The sequence below is a fragment of the Phytophthora ramorum genome (genome assembly GCF_020800215.1).
Source record: "Phytophthora ramorum isolate Pr-102 chromosome Unknown Phyram_PR-102_s0002, whole genome shotgun sequence".
Lineage (NCBI taxonomy): Eukaryota > Oomycota > Peronosporomycetes > Peronosporales > Peronosporaceae > Phytophthora > Phytophthora ramorum.
Window position 1 is genome coordinate 354,327 of NW_027150648.1, and position 15,829 is coordinate 370,155.

Below are 15,829 nucleotides of genomic sequence, written 5' to 3' on the forward strand. Positions count from 1 at the left end.
GCCTTTTGCTCCGACACCACCATGCATTTAGTGGTCTGCGTTGATAGCGGCAATCGTACAATGGAGAAAAAGCAGCCCTGGAGTCCTTTCGACGTGCTTGGGCCCAACGGCAACATCTACCACTGTGGCGTCGAGATGATACAGGAGGAGTCGGTCATTCGACTGGTAAACCAGACCACAGGCGACAAATGGTGACGTTTCGCAGTTGAATTCTTGCTTGCTTTCCAGGATTGTGCTTACTTTCCTCGTTTTGTAGGAAATGTCACGTGACTTCCTCAAACGTTAACTCTTTTCGATCGAAGAAGTGCACGGAGCTTCGTCTTCGTGGGCTGCGGCAAGTCGTAGTTGCAATTTTGCAGGTAAGATACAGTTGTGCTCAAAGTAACAGCTGCGACGCTTACTTGCCTCTGGGGTGTATTGTGGTGAACAGGAAGTGTTGAAGGGGAAGATCGGGCCTATGGTCAGCAGTTACGCGGCCAACGAAGACTGGTGCACGTTGTCCTTGAAGCAGAAGTACTCGAAGTACTTCATGAAGCTGAAGCTCGAGTGCCAGATTGACGGCATGAAAGGCAGCTGGTCGTTCCCAATGAACCCTGACGACCCAGGAGCGATTAAAAAGCGAGATGGAAGCGTGCTGGCCATTCGCCTCAATTGAACAAGCACTCATTGACGCCAGAATTCTTTACGAGCGACGTGCAATAGCATTTTATTTCCGGTTTGTGAAGTCTTTTAACTCGGAGGCTGTACGAGAAGAAGACATCAGTAGGTACAAACTATCGCGCCATCTTGTACGTCATTCGTTCATCGAAGCAAGGATAGGTCCAGTTTTCGAATTACATTCAAAAGAGCTTGTCTAAGAAAAGAAAGCATCCATCAGAAATGATGGTCAGTCTCGTATCTAGGAAATGTTCTCATCCAAAACGATCACTGGGCTTCATATCCTGCTTCCATTCACTTTAGATTTCCACAGTACAACCGAGACACTACTCTCCACGTCTCCAAGCTTTCCGTACCAAAGCCGTGAGCCCTGCTCCGTCTCGTTTCACCCCAGCAGCGCAATTCAAGAAAATATGGCTGAAAACGAAATCGTGCTGAACGGCTACAAATTCCGCTGTGAAGTTGAATCAACGGTAGCAGAGTCGACGATTCACGTGACGAACACAGCGACACACGATCTTTGGTACTACAGAATTTACAACTTTGCGAGGATGCGGTGAGTGATGTGATACGAGAGCCTAACCTTTTCTACTGTAAACGCTTGTGCAGGACGTGCAAAGTGACGCGTGAGAATTTGACTCGCTTCAGAACCGGTGGCATATGTCTGGATCATCTTCACCGTGTCGTTATGGCGGTTTTGCTGGTATCATTTTCTTTATCCCCTGAAGTCACGATGTTCCCACAAACACACTGACGAGCCTAAAATTATGCACAGGACGTACTGAGCGGAAATCTCCCCCACCATACTACCCAGCTTTCGTTGATTCAGGACCACTCTCCTTATTGCATGAAGCTTCGACTTTGCTGTTGTATTGAAGGAAGGAATGGAGAATGGATGTTCCCAATGATACCGAACGACGCTGGTGCCATCCAAAAACGAGAGAAGGAAAAGTCTCGGTCAAATACCCTCGAAGCTCTCGACGCTTGAGATAAGGAAGAGCAGCAAAAGTTGCACTCCATATCCACCATTAAACATCATTGATCTTTGAAAAAGTTCCCGTGAACGTTCGTGCACAGCGTTAGTGTGGTGCTGATCATCATCTGAAAACGCCATCGCAGGCTCTCAAGCTTGGGACATCAGACTTCGCCTCGTAGTTGCCGAACGCTTTCTTGAAACGCGATCGCCTTCCCGTCCCATATCTTCCGTAAGGAGTTGCGAATTGTCACCGAGCTCGAATTGCTGCGAAGCGCGCTCTAGTTTGGTTGGATACGTGGCCCCCAGACGATGCACCCATGCTCCTGTCACCCTTCGACGCAGTCGTCGACGTCGCTTTGCTTGAGGCGGACCTGCACACTCGTAGTAGGCGAACCGACAGTGCGTGATTTCTTCCTCTCGTGCATTCATGTAGATGCAAACGACCTCGTGGACGGATTTACTGCTGAGTGGACTCTCGACAGACTTCTTGGGCTTATTGACGGCTTCTCACAAAATACAAATGCAGGGTACTTTTGGTTCGTGGACTTGGGGAGCTCGTTGCCGTTGCTGTTCACTTGTACCAAAATCAACGACACCTCAGTCTCTGAATCGTTCTTCCGAAAAATCGGGATCACTAGATACGACCCTTCCTGGTGTCGGGGAAGAACACCTGCGGTTCGACACCCCAGCAAGAACCAGAGCGTATCCCCGTTCGGCTCAAGCTCCAGCTGCACAAGTGAGGGAATTCCATCCGCCAGCTTTCCCACTGCGATTGCCACCCGCTGAATTCCGCCTTCGTGGTCTCACTCGCCGCAGTTATCCCCGTGTCAACACCACACGAATGCCTGCACTGAAACAACGACTTCACCGACGCTGTCGGTGTCGAGTGCTTCGTCCAACAGCAATTTCGTAGGCTGGGGGAGAACAAAAGTCTGGCCAACGCATATCCGGATATCACAGCCCAACGTAAGCACCGGGTCCGACTCGTAGCTGCTTAGGTAGCCCTCCTTTTCGTAATTCATATCATGAAGTCTGCAATGGCCCGAGACGCCAATTCCGACGTCAGATACGGACGCACAACTTGTCGACACAGCATGGACGCGACATGTTCTCGTTGTAGCTGCTTGTTTTGGGAGCAGTATATTTGCTGCGAGACTGATCACGTCTGCTTTCGTGTCGTTTGTGACGACACCATCTCTCTCAGTCGGTGAGTTGAAAGTGCTTGCTCACATCGGACGACCCATTAGCATCAGCGCAGCCCACACGTCGCTCTTGCTTCCGATCACGACGGACTTGTACGTTGCTATCATTCCATTCGTTGCCATTTTCTCTTCACACACCAGCTTATTGCCATCACCGCAGCCTTCAAGACAATCACGAACCCTTCAAGGCACCTCCATGGTGTGCAAAAGGCGGGAACGGCGCTTGTTGCAGCTCGAGATGTCGGGGCCAATGATCTCGGTGACGCCACGTCCGAAATCTTTGCGTTTGTGTCCACCAGCACACTAAAACTACTCCCTGCACCAGCGAATGTAAACGTTTGCGGGCACAAGAGAGTGCCACAACATACTAAAGTAGTTGATGTGGTACTCAAGAGGACCTTCAAGATCACAACTTTTCCCCCGGGCGATTTCTTGTTGCTCCGCCCAGTCCTCGTAGGCGTAGCAAACTATCACCTCGAGACGAAAACTGATCCTTTCGGCGGTGGAGCCGCAAGTACCTGACAAACTTGTCAAGGACATCGTGGAGAACGCAGCCATGTGCAATGTGCGTGCGGTCGAGTCACCGTCTCTTCAGTGGCAAGCAACGGAACAGAGTAAAGAGTTGACGGAATGGCAATCCAGGCACTGAAGAGACTGGGCTGGATTCGATCGCCGAGACTCCGTCTCGTGGCCTGAAGCAGCACAAAAGACCTCTTCAGCACACCACAGCACCAACGGAAAGTGTCGATTGTCTGGGTCATCCCTCCGCTGTCGCGGATCCAGCCGGTGTCCGATCAGGGGTCGGCTTAGACTCGGTTTCACTATGCGCGTCGGCCATTATGTAAAAGCAGCTGGCTTTTCCATAGTAAAAGCGCCAGCAGGATGGTAAAACTGTGCTGTGCCCAATCTCCAGGACGGCGCCATTCGCCAAGTTTCGAGCGTCGATAGCTGAAAGGATAGAAATGCTTCGCTCCGTGGTTGCCACAGTGGCTGTGGGTCTCCTGCTCGCGCCCTCGACGGTGGAGGGATACGCCAAGTACGTCAAGCTCATCCCGAACGGCGGCGACGTGCCGGACTCGCCCAATATCGGGCACTTGGACGCGGCCGGCAACACCGGACTGAGCGACTTTGGCACCGCGTTCTCCAAGGCTGGAAACGAGTGGGGCGCGGCACTGTGCCAGGAAGACACGGACGGAGATGGCTACACGAACGGCCAGGAGCTCGGAGACCCGTGCTGCACCTGGACGACGAGCAACACTGCCGGCCTCGTCACGGACGGCGTGAGTCACCCGTCGGACGCGACCAAGATCCCCACGAGCAGCGAGCTGCTGGCCGGTTGCACTAGCAGCGGCACATCTACCAACTCCACGGGCAGTGGCGACTCGATCGGCGACGTGGTGGGCACAGTAGCCCCCGCCGGCTCGTCGACGGGCGAGATGCCCCCCGATGACGACGAGGACGACTCGTCCGAGAGCGCCGTGCTGACTGCAGGGGCCTCTATGGCGACTTTCAGTAGCTTTGCAATGGGCGTAGCAGTGGTGGCTGTGGCAGTTGCATGGTAGAAGCAAAGAGCTGCGTTGGTGTCTGTGCGGTCTGCTTTAACGTTAAACAAGAAAGTATTTTTCAGTAGATGGTGTATTATGTGTACAATCCCCTGGTAGTCGAAGCGTTGGCGTTGAGGCCCCAACAGGAAAGCTGCAAGTGGAGAAGAATAGGCAACAAAAACGTCTCGGTATGTTGGAGACGGCGCCAACTCCGAAGTTGCCTCTCCGCGCCTCAACTGGCGACTGCACTCGATGGAATTTAGTTGGGCGCCGGAATCACGAACACGATGATAAGAATCACCACCAGCAACGCGATCACGCCGTATAACTTGCACGCCTGCACAAAAGGCAACCTCTACCCGTCAGCTCCAAAAGACAACACAGTTCTCAAATACAAACTCGCCTTCTTCTTGCGGGCGTTGACCTCCCGCGCGGCCTGCTCTTCCCTTGAAATGTCTTGGGTGGCGTTATCCATTCGCTACCATTTGCACAGACGCAATAACAGTGTGAGTTTCCTTTGTCTCTGCAGTGAGTGCCTGTCTGCCTGACGTACGTTGCCGATGTCGTCGATCATGACATTCTGCTCCACGACTTCCCCGTTGATAGCGTGCGCCTGGTTCTTGAGTCCCACGACGCCGCCGTGGATCTGGTCAAGCAGCGCGTCCTGCCGGGCCTCGTCGTCCGCGCGACGGCGGTCAAACTCCTGCTGGCCGTCCATGTTGCGGTAGTTCTCTTCGGCGCGGGGCATCTGTGTGGGCTGGTGTCTTGCTACGGCGAAGGGTAGAGGGCTCTCACGGCCGAGAGAAGGAAGGCGATTGAGTGATTGTTCGCTTCGCTTATTGCGGCGAGATGACGGCAGAGATTGGCAGCTGGCTGGCTTCTTTAGTGCTCTCTAACTGTGGGAGCGGATTTTGGCGTGTCACACACAAACCGGGTACAGACGGTTAGCGAGCTGAAAGGCATCTGCCGCTATGCTGAATAGGACGATGACGTGGAGGACGATGTCGTCCTCCTCCGAGTGCAATGCATCGATGCACAACCTTCACCGACATATGAGCATACATTGGCCCCATGTGTACATGTAACGCGTGAGGACAACAAGTGAGTTTTCGGGAACGGGCCAACGGGGACCGATGCCGCTTGCATCGGCCTCCGTGCCGAGCAGGGCTCGCGTCACGGTGTGTCATACGATCCGAGTGGATCAATCTCCAGCATCTCAGGTTATGACTGCAGTCTAAGCACCTCTGCTGCTTGGATTAACTGGACCCAGCACAGCACGGGCGCCGATAACCTTCAGTTTTTCGTTGTCTATTGCCGTGCCATGTGGCCTCGTCCGGGCATAGACGGCGAACGCCCGCTTTTCCGCCCTGCCAGCCGCAGCTTGTCCTGTCGTGCTTGGTACGCGCAGGATCTGATTGATCGAGTTGTCGACTGGTTGAAAGCCGTCGCGCTCCAGTGCTGCCATTCTGCAATTTGACTTGGAGCAGCGCACTCGACCGTCGAGTTTACCCCCTTCTTCGTGAAGACTTCCACCACCATGCAGCTTTTCCGCGTGACTCTCGTCTGCGCTCTGGCTGTCAGCGCCGCTTGCGCGCAGGACGTTTCTAGCTCGACGTCCACTGTCGCGTCTGCGTCGACGAGTGCCGTGAGCTCCGGCTCGGGCTCGTTCACGCCCGAGGAGGACAACTTCGACGACCCAACCGACGTCCTCAGCTCCACCAGCACCTCCAACTCTGCCGCCTCCACAGAGACGGACGACACCTTGTTCGACGTGTTTGCCAGCAGCACAGCTGGTACCGTGAACGTCGGCAGCTCGTCCAGCGACATCGCCATCTCCACCTCGTTCGTCGACAGCAGCGCGTCCAGCTTTGGCGACACGACCGTCGGCTCCGACACGTCGGCCAGTGCTACGGTCGAGGTCTCGAGCGCCAGCACGGACACCGACGTGACCATCACCAGCAGCACCTCGGGCTCCTCGGACACGATCACCGACTCGTCGACCTCCTCCACCACGGACACGACGTCGGCGTCTGCGTCCGCGTCCTCCTCGACGGCTGCTTCTTCCTCCTCTGGATCGAGCAGCGCCTCGTCGATTGCCACCACTTCGCTCGGCGCAGCTGTGGCCAGCGTCCTCGTTGCTGGCGCTTACTTCATGTAGGAAGCCTCGTTTCCAGGTGCAGCGCGGAGCAGATAATAAATGTCCTTCACTCTTTTTCTGTAGGAGCGTTTTTGTCCAGCGGGGATTATGGGGACCCTTGTACATGTATACATACCCATTTCACCGAGGTTTCCTCGGGGTCTTCTTACCGCCGACATGGCTTGCAGCATGATTCTTCAACTTGGATTTGCCATTGCCGCCAAGTGACGATCGCCGCCACCAAATGGAGCACCTTGTCCGCCACCAACACCGCCATGGCGCCGGCCATCGCATGCCACCGCCAACTGCCAGCATCTCCAAAGTCACGGGTCGATCGGTTCCCTTGGAACTTCCCGCTGGCCTAGCGCAGAGAAAGATCCGGATGACGGCGATGTGGTGATATACGTGTTCATGTTGGACCTCAGAGCCGCTCCGGTCGCTCACCTCGACGTGAGCTGAGTCCGTGAATCCTCCGCTAGTTGTCCGTGCTCGTCGCCTGCACCAGCACCGCTAGCAATATCCACTGCCATCGCCATTGCCGCGCCATGTAAATAGCTGTCACACGCTTCCGGCAGCCACGGCGCGCAATGGACACTGGGCCATGGAGGCTTCTGCGACCGGTGCGACGCGACCTTGAAGTACAGCTCTCAGTGGAATTCAGACCGCATCGACACGCAGCGGACCACCGACCGCCATGGCATCGGCAGCTCTGCCTCCGTCGAACATCGCCGTCGAGCACCTCCGCCATGGCATGGCAGTGCCATCACGCTCCGCGTTGTTGCGCCTGCCTGCATGAGCAGCTTGATAAATGGATACGAAGACCAGCACTTCAGAGCGGAAATGCTTTCGATGGTCACTCTTTGATGGCCATGGGTGATGGGGCGCAGGTTGCAGTTGCCCTGGCTGCTGAATACTCGTCCACGGTCAGCGAGACCGCAACGCACTGGAGCTTCCCTTTGCCATTCTGCAATCTGCCAACTCCCCGCCACTTGTCCAAGATGTCCACCACCTCCACCTCCAGCTCCGTCGCCTCGTGCAGCTCGTCCGTCCTGAGCTCGCTGCTCACAGACCAGTACATCTCGCAGTGCTCGACCGACTCGGGCTACTCGTTCACGGATGCGTCCATCCCGACGCAGGACGTGATCGACCTCATGTGCGCCTCGAGCGCGTGTCTCAGCTTGCTGGCCGACGCGCAGGCCCTCAACCTGTCGGAGTGCATCCTGCCCGTGGGCGACAACATCCTGCTACTGGCCGACCTCATCGACTACGTGCCGCCCCGTTGTCCGTCCGCCTCGGGCAGCGCCGCCACCACCGCCGGCTCCACCGCCACGGACAACACCGTCTCGGCCAGCTCCACGGCCGGCAACGCCACCGCTAGCTCCAGCTCCAGCAACACCGTCACGGTGCCGTCCTCGGCCTCCAGCGCCACGACGTCCACAGCCTCGTCGGGCGAGACGTCGACGTCCGCTCCGTCGTCTGGGACGTCGGCCGCCTCTGCTGCTGCTTCCGCGTCGGCGGCCTCGTCGTCCTCGGGCTCCAGCGCCGCGGCGTCGCCTGTGGGTCGGGCCATGGGCCTCGTGTCCATCGCCGCGCTGGCTGTAGCCACCTACTGCCTGTAGACAACATAAGCAGGTTCTAGTTCACTTTAAGTTGCTGAGATCAATAGACCTCCTGCGTGTTACCAATTTGTGACTGATGCATCAACCATTTCGGTGTTGCAAAATGCAAAATGAACATTGAAGGAGCGCGCAATCGGATTGCGAGACGCACTCGATTGGAGACCACGACAGCCCCACAATGCTCTCCACCGTCGGCGTTATCGTTTTCGATCCAAAGGAGGGGGCGAGCATGAGTCGGTTGAAGTTGCTGGGGCATTTGTGAATTTGCCAGGGCGGGCGCACGTCGATTCATGCGGAGGTCTCAGCTGGTTGCCGTTGTGAGCAGTTTGCTGCCATCGGACGCAACGTGGCCGGACGTCCGACTCAAGGATGACAAGACGGTGCTCATGCTGGTAACTACAGTGACCGACCGTCGACTGGCCGTGAAGCTCATCGACTTGGTGAACCCGCAGGCCGAGGACTTCTGGGCGCGGGATACACGAGGTCGCCACGTGATCATGGACGCCTGCTCCCGGGGCGTGCATCCGTCGGTGCTGCTGCGGTTGGTCAAGTGGGCTCGGAGCCACCGTCTCAACTTGATCGGGCTCCTGTCCATGCAGGACATTGACGGTCTCGATGCTGTCGAGCTGGCGATCCAAGGAGGTCACGGATCACTGGCCTCCTGTCTACTGGGACGCCGCGTGCCGGAGTCGTACAACGTCTCGCTGTGCCCTCATTGCCCGCTCCAAGTGTTGGAGTTAGCGATTGAAACTGGCAACGAGCAGTGTGTGCAGGACGTCCTAGCCAACAAGCGCGTGGTGGGCGACCTCCAGGCAGGACTGACGGAGCGTCTGAACTTGAGAATGCGCTGGATGCAACGCCAAGCGCCCAAGAAAAGGCTTTTCAACGTCTACACGTGCGTTGACGCTGCTGTGCGCGGCAGCATGCCACGCGTCGTGCCAGCGATCTACAGCATCAACCCCCAGGAGACCCACCAGGCCGTTTGGCTTGCCGTCTGCAAGCTGAGATTGGCGTCTCCAGCTATGGTTGCTGGTCTGCATCCGGACGTGAGGCGGATGGCCAGGTCCTACCTGCTGGACAAGTCATGGCCGCAGCTCAGCGTGATTCTGCTGCTCCGACAGTGGAAAGTGGCGGCGAGGAGCGAGCACTCGAGGTCCCCGTGGGAACAGATCCGGCGCTTGATACGGTGCGGACACCGCGACTGGGCCGCTATCGCCTCGCACCCGTGGACGACACTCCCGAACGAGATGATCGCGCGGATAGTAGACTTCGTAGTGCCGTCCGAGAGGTCCGAGATGAAGCACATGAGGTTTCTGGTCGAGTACTGATACAGATGAGACTCCTCATGCGTCAGAACTAGAGAATAATGGAGAACCAAGTCGTCAGCGAGCAAGCAGCAAGAAAACTCTATGGAGAAGAAACTTCGCTATAAAGGAAGACGTGCTTGACAGAGTTTCACGGGATACATCATAATCCTCTAGCCGACAGATTGCGTGACAACAAAGTTTTCATGATCGACTTCGCGAAGCGGCACCTCATCCTGCCGACGCGTCCGAAGTCACTTTGAGCATCAACACTCGAGGTTGACTCCAGCGGATCGTCATTCCTGTACTTGCCAGCTCGGACGAAGCTCATGCGAAGGTCTCAGCTCGTCTCCATTGTGCGCGGCTTGCTGCCGCCAGACACGACGTGGCCGGACAACCACAGCGCCCCACTCAAGGAGGACAAGACGGTGTTGATGCTGGTAGCTGCGGTGCCAGATCCTCGACTGGCGGTGAAGCTCATCGATTTTGCATGTCCGCACACTGTCAACTTCTGGGCGAGAGACGCTCGAGGACGCCATGTCGTCATGGACGCTTGTGCTCGAGGAGTGCATCTCTCAGTCCTGCAGCGGTTGGTCAAATGGGCCAGGAAGGAGCGCTACGACCTCGTCGCGCAGGTGTCCAAGCGCGACAGCGACGGCTTCGACGCCGTTGAGCTTGCAGTTCGAAGAGGCCACGGAGCGCTGGCAGCTTGGCTGCTCAATCAACGGGTTCCATCCACGTACTATGCGTCGCTCTGTCCTCACTATCCGCTCGAAGTGCTGGAGCTGGCGATTGAATCTGGGCACGAAGAGTGCGTGAGGAGCATGCTTGCCAACGAGCGCGTCGTGGCCGATCTCCAGCCAGAGCTGACGGACGGTCTCAACCGCAGAGTGCGCTGGCTGCAGCGGCGAGCGACCAAGAAGAGGCTGTTCAACATCTACACGTGTGTGGGAGCTGCTGTACGCCGCGGTATGGCTGAGGTTGTGACTGCCATCTACAAGGTCAACCCCCAGGAGACCCACCAGGCCGTTTGGTACGCTGTGGCGAAGCTGCAGTCAAAGTCTCCCGACGTGGTGGCCGAGCTCCCTCCGCTTATACGAAGAATGGCCAGGTCCTATCTGCTGGACAAGTCATGGGCGCAGCTCCACATGATCGTGCTGCTTCGCCAGTGGAAGCTGCTGAATGGACGCACGAGGTCGTCGTGGAAGCAGATGAAGCGTCTGTGGAGACGTGAGCGTCGGGACTGGGATGCAATTCTCTCTCATCCGCTGTCGACGCTCCCCAGCGAGATGATTATGCTGGTGCTGGGCTTCTTGCTGCCATCGGAGCGAGCCGAGATGAAGGAGACGAGGTTCTTGGCCGAGTATTAGCTGTGTACATAGTGAATAATGCATTTGCTTGGCGTTGTTGGGCCCATGGTAGCCATGAACCCAAGTAAGTGGTTTCCATGTTGAAGCGGCATGTGGCCGCTCTCAGTTCATTCTCGCACTGACGGTCTCCGAGGAAGAGCGCCATGCGGAAGGCCGAGCTGCTCTCAACCGTTCGCAGTCTGCTGCCTCCAGACACCACCTGGCCCAGTGAACGCGACGATGTTCGACTCGAGGGCGGCACGACGGTGTTGATGCTGGTAGCACACGTACCAGAGCCTCCATTGGCCGTAAAGCTCGTCGACTTTGTGTGCACGCACACTGCCAACTTCTGGGCGAGAGATGCTTGGAGACGCCATGCAATCATGGACGCTTGTTATCACGGCGTGCATGCTTCGGTCTTGCTTCGGCTGCTCAAGTGGGCTCGGAAGCGCACTGTCAGGGTGCTCGGTCCGATGTCAAGACAGGATATCGATGGGCTGGACGCCGTGGAGCTGGCAATTCGAGGAGGACACGGAGCACTGGCGTCGTGTCTGCTTGAGCAGCATGAACCGAGTTCCCACGACGACTTGCTGTGCAAACACTACCCGCTCAAGGTGCTCGAGCTCGCCATCGAGTCTGGATACGAGCGGTGCGCTTTAAACATCCTGGCCAACAAACGTGTCGTGCACCACCTCCAGCCAGGAGCTGCGGTGCGGCTGAACCTGAGCATGCACTGGGAGCAGCGTCGAGACCCCGTGAAAAGGCTGTTTAACGTCTTCACGTGTGTTGGGGCGGCAGTGCGTTGTGGCAAGCCAAGCATCGTACACGCTATCTACAAGTTAAACCCGACGGAGACTCGCCAAGCGGTTTGGTACGCGCTGTACAAGCTGAGAGCGCAGTCTCCGGCCGGACTGACGGTGATACCTTCAGAGGTGAAGCGAATGGCTAGGTCCTATCTGCTGGACAAGCTGTGGCCCCAGATTCGAGTGATCGTCGTGCTGCGGCACTGGCAGCTTCTAGCGAAGAACAAACCCACGCTATGGGAACGGATACGGCGCCTGTCTTGCCGTGGTCACTGCGATTGGAACGCTATCGCCGCGCACCCGTGGGCAACACTGCCCAACGAGATGCTAACGCGAGTTCTGAGCTTTTTGCTGCCATCTGAGACTGCGGAGGCGAAGAAGATCGCGTTCTTGGTCGAGTACCGCGAGGAGTGATGGCAGACAGACGTGGATCCGTCTTGCTGTTCGAGAGAGAGTGGAACTCGTCTCGTCGTGATACTAACGCCACGAAGGGGAGCCGAGCCGGGATCTGCTCAAAGGAGGCTTGTGCACCGTCACCCACGCGGAAAAGCAGAGCAGCGCTGGCACGTGGCGCACTATGACCCGCGCTGGGCTCTCCATCTCCGTCGCGCGACGATCGTTGACGCTCGGTCCGTCGCTGGTACCTCGACGCCTCTATAGTTCCCATGAACACTTCCAGCCCTTTACCGTTGCAGGTGGCGGGGGATGCCGCTGGATGGAGCCATACCGAAACCGACGTGGTAAGGCGGCGGCGTCGCCTTCATGTGGCTTGCAGGCTAGTTGAAGCGACGCTTTCTGAAGTTACCTGAATCCCCTCCGACTCTACGTCCCCATCTCTGTCCTCTCCCGGTCCTCTACGTCTGCCCGCTCTAGAGCTCCCTCATTCCCAAAGTCTCCACGTGTAGATCAAGTCGAAAGCTATGAAGTTCCAGCTGCTCGCCATCGCCGTCGTCTTGGCGCTCGCGTCCTCGAACGTCGAGGCGCAGACGCTCGGAGACAGCGTCGTCTCGGGCAATGACAACGGCGCCACCATGACAACCGAGAGCATCGCCGACAGCACCGCTGCCAGCGCCACGACGGACTCGACGGCCACGTCGGACACGCACACGGCCGGCCACATGGGCCTGACCACCTCGACCACCTCTTCGGCCGAGTCTTCGGGCATCGGCAGTGCCGACAGCTACACGACCACGACGGTCTCGTCCTCGGACGCTTCGGCGTCGGTTGACGTCGGCAGCAGCAGCGTCGACGCCTCCAGCTCCGGCTCCACGTCCAGCACTACCAGCAGCTCCAGTGCCGACGCGGCCACTAGCGCGGCGAGCGCCAGTGCTTCCAGTGGCAGCAGCGACGCTCCTCGCGCCGTCCTCGCGGCTGGTACCAGCCTGCTGGCTGTCGCTGTGGCTGCCATGCTGTAAGCACCCACCTGCACGCTGCTATCTATGCTGCCTGTGTAGTGTTGCTCAACGAATGAACTACCTGTGCATCTGAACCCATGCTTGTCTGTTGTTTGGTTACCTGTGTCCTTGTCTACACCTTGGCGATGATCTTAAAACTGAGAACTCTGACGAGACGGAGGCTACACTAACTGGTTTGTCTCTTGATCACTAATGCTCTCACGTACATGTGTCAACCGCTGAAGTCGAACGAGCCACGTCTGCTGGGCGGGAACAGGTCTTCGTCGTCCTGCGTCTCCACGAACTCCTCCGTGTGCACCTGCGGCGTCGACATCGGCGACGAAAGCATCGAGCTGGCTACTGAAGCTGTGTCATCGTCCTGTCCGCGGCGTAGCAGATCCAGCTCCGTTTTGGGCTTTCGCTTTTTCCTCTGGGCCTCGAGCTTCCGTTGATCCTCCTTGTCTACCATCTGCGTGATGACGTCCACCATCTCGGCATCCAGCGGCGCCGTCGACGCACGCAGCGCTATCTCGATCAGCTTGGCGTGGTTCTTCTCCTCGTACTTAAACTTGCTCTTCAACTCCTTTCGCTTTCGCGTCGGGAACAGCGTCGCCATCATGGAAAAGTTCGGACCGACCTGGCTGAGGCAGTAGTAGAACTGCTTCGTCTCCTCCTTGCCCCAACGCTTGCCTGGGCCGTTCGGGTGGGAAGAATTGTACCGAGCGCCCGAGTGTCGCGGCGGCAGCCTACTCTCCCCACTAACGCTGCTCTCGCCAAGTGCGTCAGCCGTACGCTGAAGCTCGTCACCAAGCTTGATCGTGTTCTCCAGCACGACCATCTGGCCATCCACAATCTGCACCTGCGGCGTCACGAGCGACCCAGCAAAGGCCGCAGACTCAGACGACACTGACAGCGATCGCACCCGGTTGAGCGCATTCACGTTCAAGAGGTCGGATCCTTCTCCAGAGCCCGTCATCGGCGTGTCCAGAGCAGCCTCTTCGCGCTCATGACGTTTCATACGCCTGCCCTTGGGCACAGTGAGCGCCAGCTCGCCCATCGTCATCTGAGACGGCTCCTTCTTCAGCAGTTCCTCCATCTTGCTGCGAGGGATAATGCCACTTCCAATACCCGTCACAATAGACGAGACCGACGAGGCCGTCGAGTTGCTGCGCTTCCTGCGGGTCGGAGTCTTTTTCTCGCGCACAACCAGCGACGTGTCACCGTCCTTGCTGTTGTTCCTTTCCCCCTCCTTCTCGTCCTTCAGAAGCGACCTGGCCCACATCGTCGCGCGCTCACGTGCAGGCACGTATACCTGAATTCACAAACGTTAGCTGCAGCGTTACCAAAGCAGGACTATCACTGTCACTTACGTTCATCTCGTTCTCGGGCAGATCCAGGTCGTTCGGGTTCACGTCCTCACTCATATCATCATCCGGCTCGCTGCCTGAGCTGCCATCATCACGGTACGCCTGCGAGCGCTTGGCCGTTCTCCTTAGCTGAATGCACAGACCTGTGATTAGTTTCCATCCAAGCAGGATAGTGCAACAATTCTGCCCAGCGTACCAATTGACGCGACGAGCTGGCGCCATTGGTCTTAACAGCCGTAGCCTCGCTCGTCTTCCGTCGCTTTGCAGGCACCGGACGCTTTTTCTGCGCCGGAGGGGTTCTAGCGCGAGTAGCCTTCGGAGCGGTCGCACGCCGCGACTGCTGCGCATCAAGCTGTACATCAGGGATATCCTTTCCATCATCCGACGCAGGCTTACCGCCAAGCATCAGCGGCGACGCCGGTCCATCCTGGTTGCGAAGATTCTGTTGTTGCTGCATAGCGGAACGCCGCGGTGACTGGTGCGGCTTAATATCGAGCTTCCGAAGCAGTCTCTGCTTCATCGGGTTCGCCTGCGGACCAGTCGCCGGAGAGCTGCCAATGCTACCACCGCGGGGACGCACTGCCGGCGAACTCCCAATACTCCCGCCACGCGGACGCATCACCGGGCTCGCTCGGTACACCGGTCCCGCCGACGTGATCTTTGCCAGTCTCTCAGGACGTCGCTGCACCGGCAACACAATAGGCGAGCGCACGGTAGGCACAGGTCGTGTCCCTAGACTCTTCGAAGCAGCACTTGGTGACGTCGCCGACAGTGAGCCACCGACCGAAATCCCACCCGCGCGACGCGGCTGCGCAGCAGGTGACGCTGTTGCATCAGCAACTGTAGCAGTCGTGACAATTGCAGCTGGGTTAGATACTGCCGCCGGATTGGGCTTAGCAATCAGCGACGATTTAACCACCGTCACCGAAGCTTTGGCGACCGCTGAAGGCGTGGCGGCTGCAATTTTCACCGTTGGAGCGGCATTTCTTGCTGCAATTTTGACGCTGGAAGATGGCGTCTTTTGCGTCGTGCCTACAAGTTTCCCCGTCGCCTTCTTTGCCTGCAAAAATCAAATCAAAATCACAATTGTCCAGTATTAGTGTCTGAGTCATTCTGGAGATCCTAGAGCGAGTTTTCGACCCGAACTTGGCACCTCTGGGGTCATCATCGTCTGCACCGCATCGTTCTGGGGGTTGTCGCGTTCTACGGCTGCTGGACGTTTGGCGCGGGGCGCTAGAAGGTCGAAAAAGCGTGCAAAAAGTTAGAAAATTCCGCGTTTTGCAGCGAGTTCTCCACCGATTTGGGCCGGAAACGCACCGTTAGACGGCTTGGCGCGCGGTGCAATCGGCAGCCGCGAAGGTTTGCGGCCCTTGCTCTTGACCAGCAGCGGTACGCGCGACGCCGAGGCCATGGAGACGGCCGGAGACTCGAAGTCACTTGGCCACAGAAAATGTATGGCTTTGTCAAACGACGACAC

At 57.5% G+C, this 15,829-nt stretch overlaps 10 protein-coding genes across 10 annotated transcripts; 7 read left to right on the plus strand and 3 right to left on the minus strand.

Annotated features, from left to right (window-relative positions):
- Positions 1 to 60: 60 nt before the first annotated feature.
- Positions 61 to 655, plus strand: KRP23_1651 (uncharacterized protein; the record flags this gene model as incomplete). Its single annotated transcript, XM_067886312.1, has 3 exons — positions 61 to 191; positions 257 to 359; positions 431 to 655. 3 exons carry the CDS (start codon positions 61 to 63, stop codon positions 653 to 655), a joined length of 459 nt encoding a protein of 152 aa, XP_067748984.1.
- Positions 656 to 3,797: 3,142 nt separating this feature from the next.
- KRP23_1652 (Temptin) lies at positions 3,798 to 4,397 on the plus strand (the record flags this gene model as incomplete). Its single annotated transcript, XM_067886313.1, has 1 exon — positions 3,798 to 4,397. The coding sequence occupies one exon, from the start codon at positions 3,798 to 3,800 to the stop codon at positions 4,395 to 4,397; it is 600 nt and encodes a 199-aa protein (XP_067748985.1).
- A 241-nt stretch (positions 4,398 to 4,638) lies between these two features.
- KRP23_1653 (uncharacterized protein) lies at positions 4,639 to 5,127 on the minus strand (the record flags this gene model as incomplete). The annotated part of the gene is made up of 3 exons (XM_067886314.1): positions 4,639 to 4,716; positions 4,783 to 4,857; positions 4,933 to 5,127. The coding sequence occupies 3 exons, from the start codon at positions 5,125 to 5,127 to the stop codon at positions 4,639 to 4,641; spliced, it is 348 nt and encodes a 115-aa protein (XP_067748986.1).
- Positions 5,128 to 5,687: 560 nt separating this feature from the next.
- On the minus strand, positions 5,688 to 6,656 carry KRP23_1654 (uncharacterized protein; the record flags this gene model as incomplete). Its single annotated transcript, XM_067886315.1, has 2 exons — positions 5,688 to 6,523; positions 6,653 to 6,656. 2 exons carry the CDS (start codon positions 6,654 to 6,656, stop codon positions 5,688 to 5,690), a joined length of 840 nt encoding a protein of 279 aa, XP_067748987.1.
- An 858-nt stretch (positions 6,657 to 7,514) lies between these two features.
- Positions 7,515 to 8,135, plus strand: KRP23_1655 (Acidic elicitin A1; the record flags this gene model as incomplete). The annotated part of the gene is made up of 1 exon (XM_067886316.1): positions 7,515 to 8,135. The coding sequence occupies one exon, from the start codon at positions 7,515 to 7,517 to the stop codon at positions 8,133 to 8,135; it is 621 nt and encodes a 206-aa protein (XP_067748988.1).
- A 290-nt stretch (positions 8,136 to 8,425) lies between these two features.
- KRP23_1656 (uncharacterized protein) lies at positions 8,426 to 9,463 on the plus strand (the record flags this gene model as incomplete). The annotated part of the gene is made up of 1 exon (XM_067886317.1): positions 8,426 to 9,463. The coding sequence occupies one exon, from the start codon at positions 8,426 to 8,428 to the stop codon at positions 9,461 to 9,463; it is 1,038 nt and encodes a 345-aa protein (XP_067748989.1).
- Positions 9,464 to 9,768: 305 nt separating this feature from the next.
- KRP23_1657 (uncharacterized protein) lies at positions 9,769 to 10,809 on the plus strand (the record flags this gene model as incomplete). The annotated part of the gene is made up of 1 exon (XM_067886318.1): positions 9,769 to 10,809. The coding sequence occupies one exon, from the start codon at positions 9,769 to 9,771 to the stop codon at positions 10,807 to 10,809; it is 1,041 nt and encodes a 346-aa protein (XP_067748990.1).
- A 143-nt stretch (positions 10,810 to 10,952) lies between these two features.
- KRP23_1658 (uncharacterized protein) lies at positions 10,953 to 12,005 on the plus strand (the record flags this gene model as incomplete). Its single annotated transcript, XM_067886319.1, has 1 exon — positions 10,953 to 12,005. One exon carries the CDS (start codon positions 10,953 to 10,955, stop codon positions 12,003 to 12,005), a length of 1,053 nt encoding a protein of 350 aa, XP_067748991.1.
- A 506-nt stretch (positions 12,006 to 12,511) lies between these two features.
- Positions 12,512 to 13,006, plus strand: KRP23_1659 (uncharacterized protein; the record flags this gene model as incomplete). The annotated part of the gene is made up of 1 exon (XM_067886320.1): positions 12,512 to 13,006. One exon carries the CDS (start codon positions 12,512 to 12,514, stop codon positions 13,004 to 13,006), a length of 495 nt encoding a protein of 164 aa, XP_067748992.1.
- Positions 13,007 to 13,217: 211 nt separating this feature from the next.
- KRP23_1660 (Transcription factor TFIIIB component B''-like protein) lies at positions 13,218 to 15,763 on the minus strand (the record flags this gene model as incomplete). The annotated part of the gene is made up of 5 exons (XM_067886321.1): positions 13,218 to 14,297; positions 14,356 to 14,481; positions 14,549 to 15,412; positions 15,506 to 15,585; positions 15,670 to 15,763. The coding sequence occupies 5 exons, from the start codon at positions 15,761 to 15,763 to the stop codon at positions 13,218 to 13,220; spliced, it is 2,244 nt and encodes a 747-aa protein (XP_067748993.1).
- Between the last annotated feature and the right edge of the window lie 66 nt (positions 15,764 to 15,829).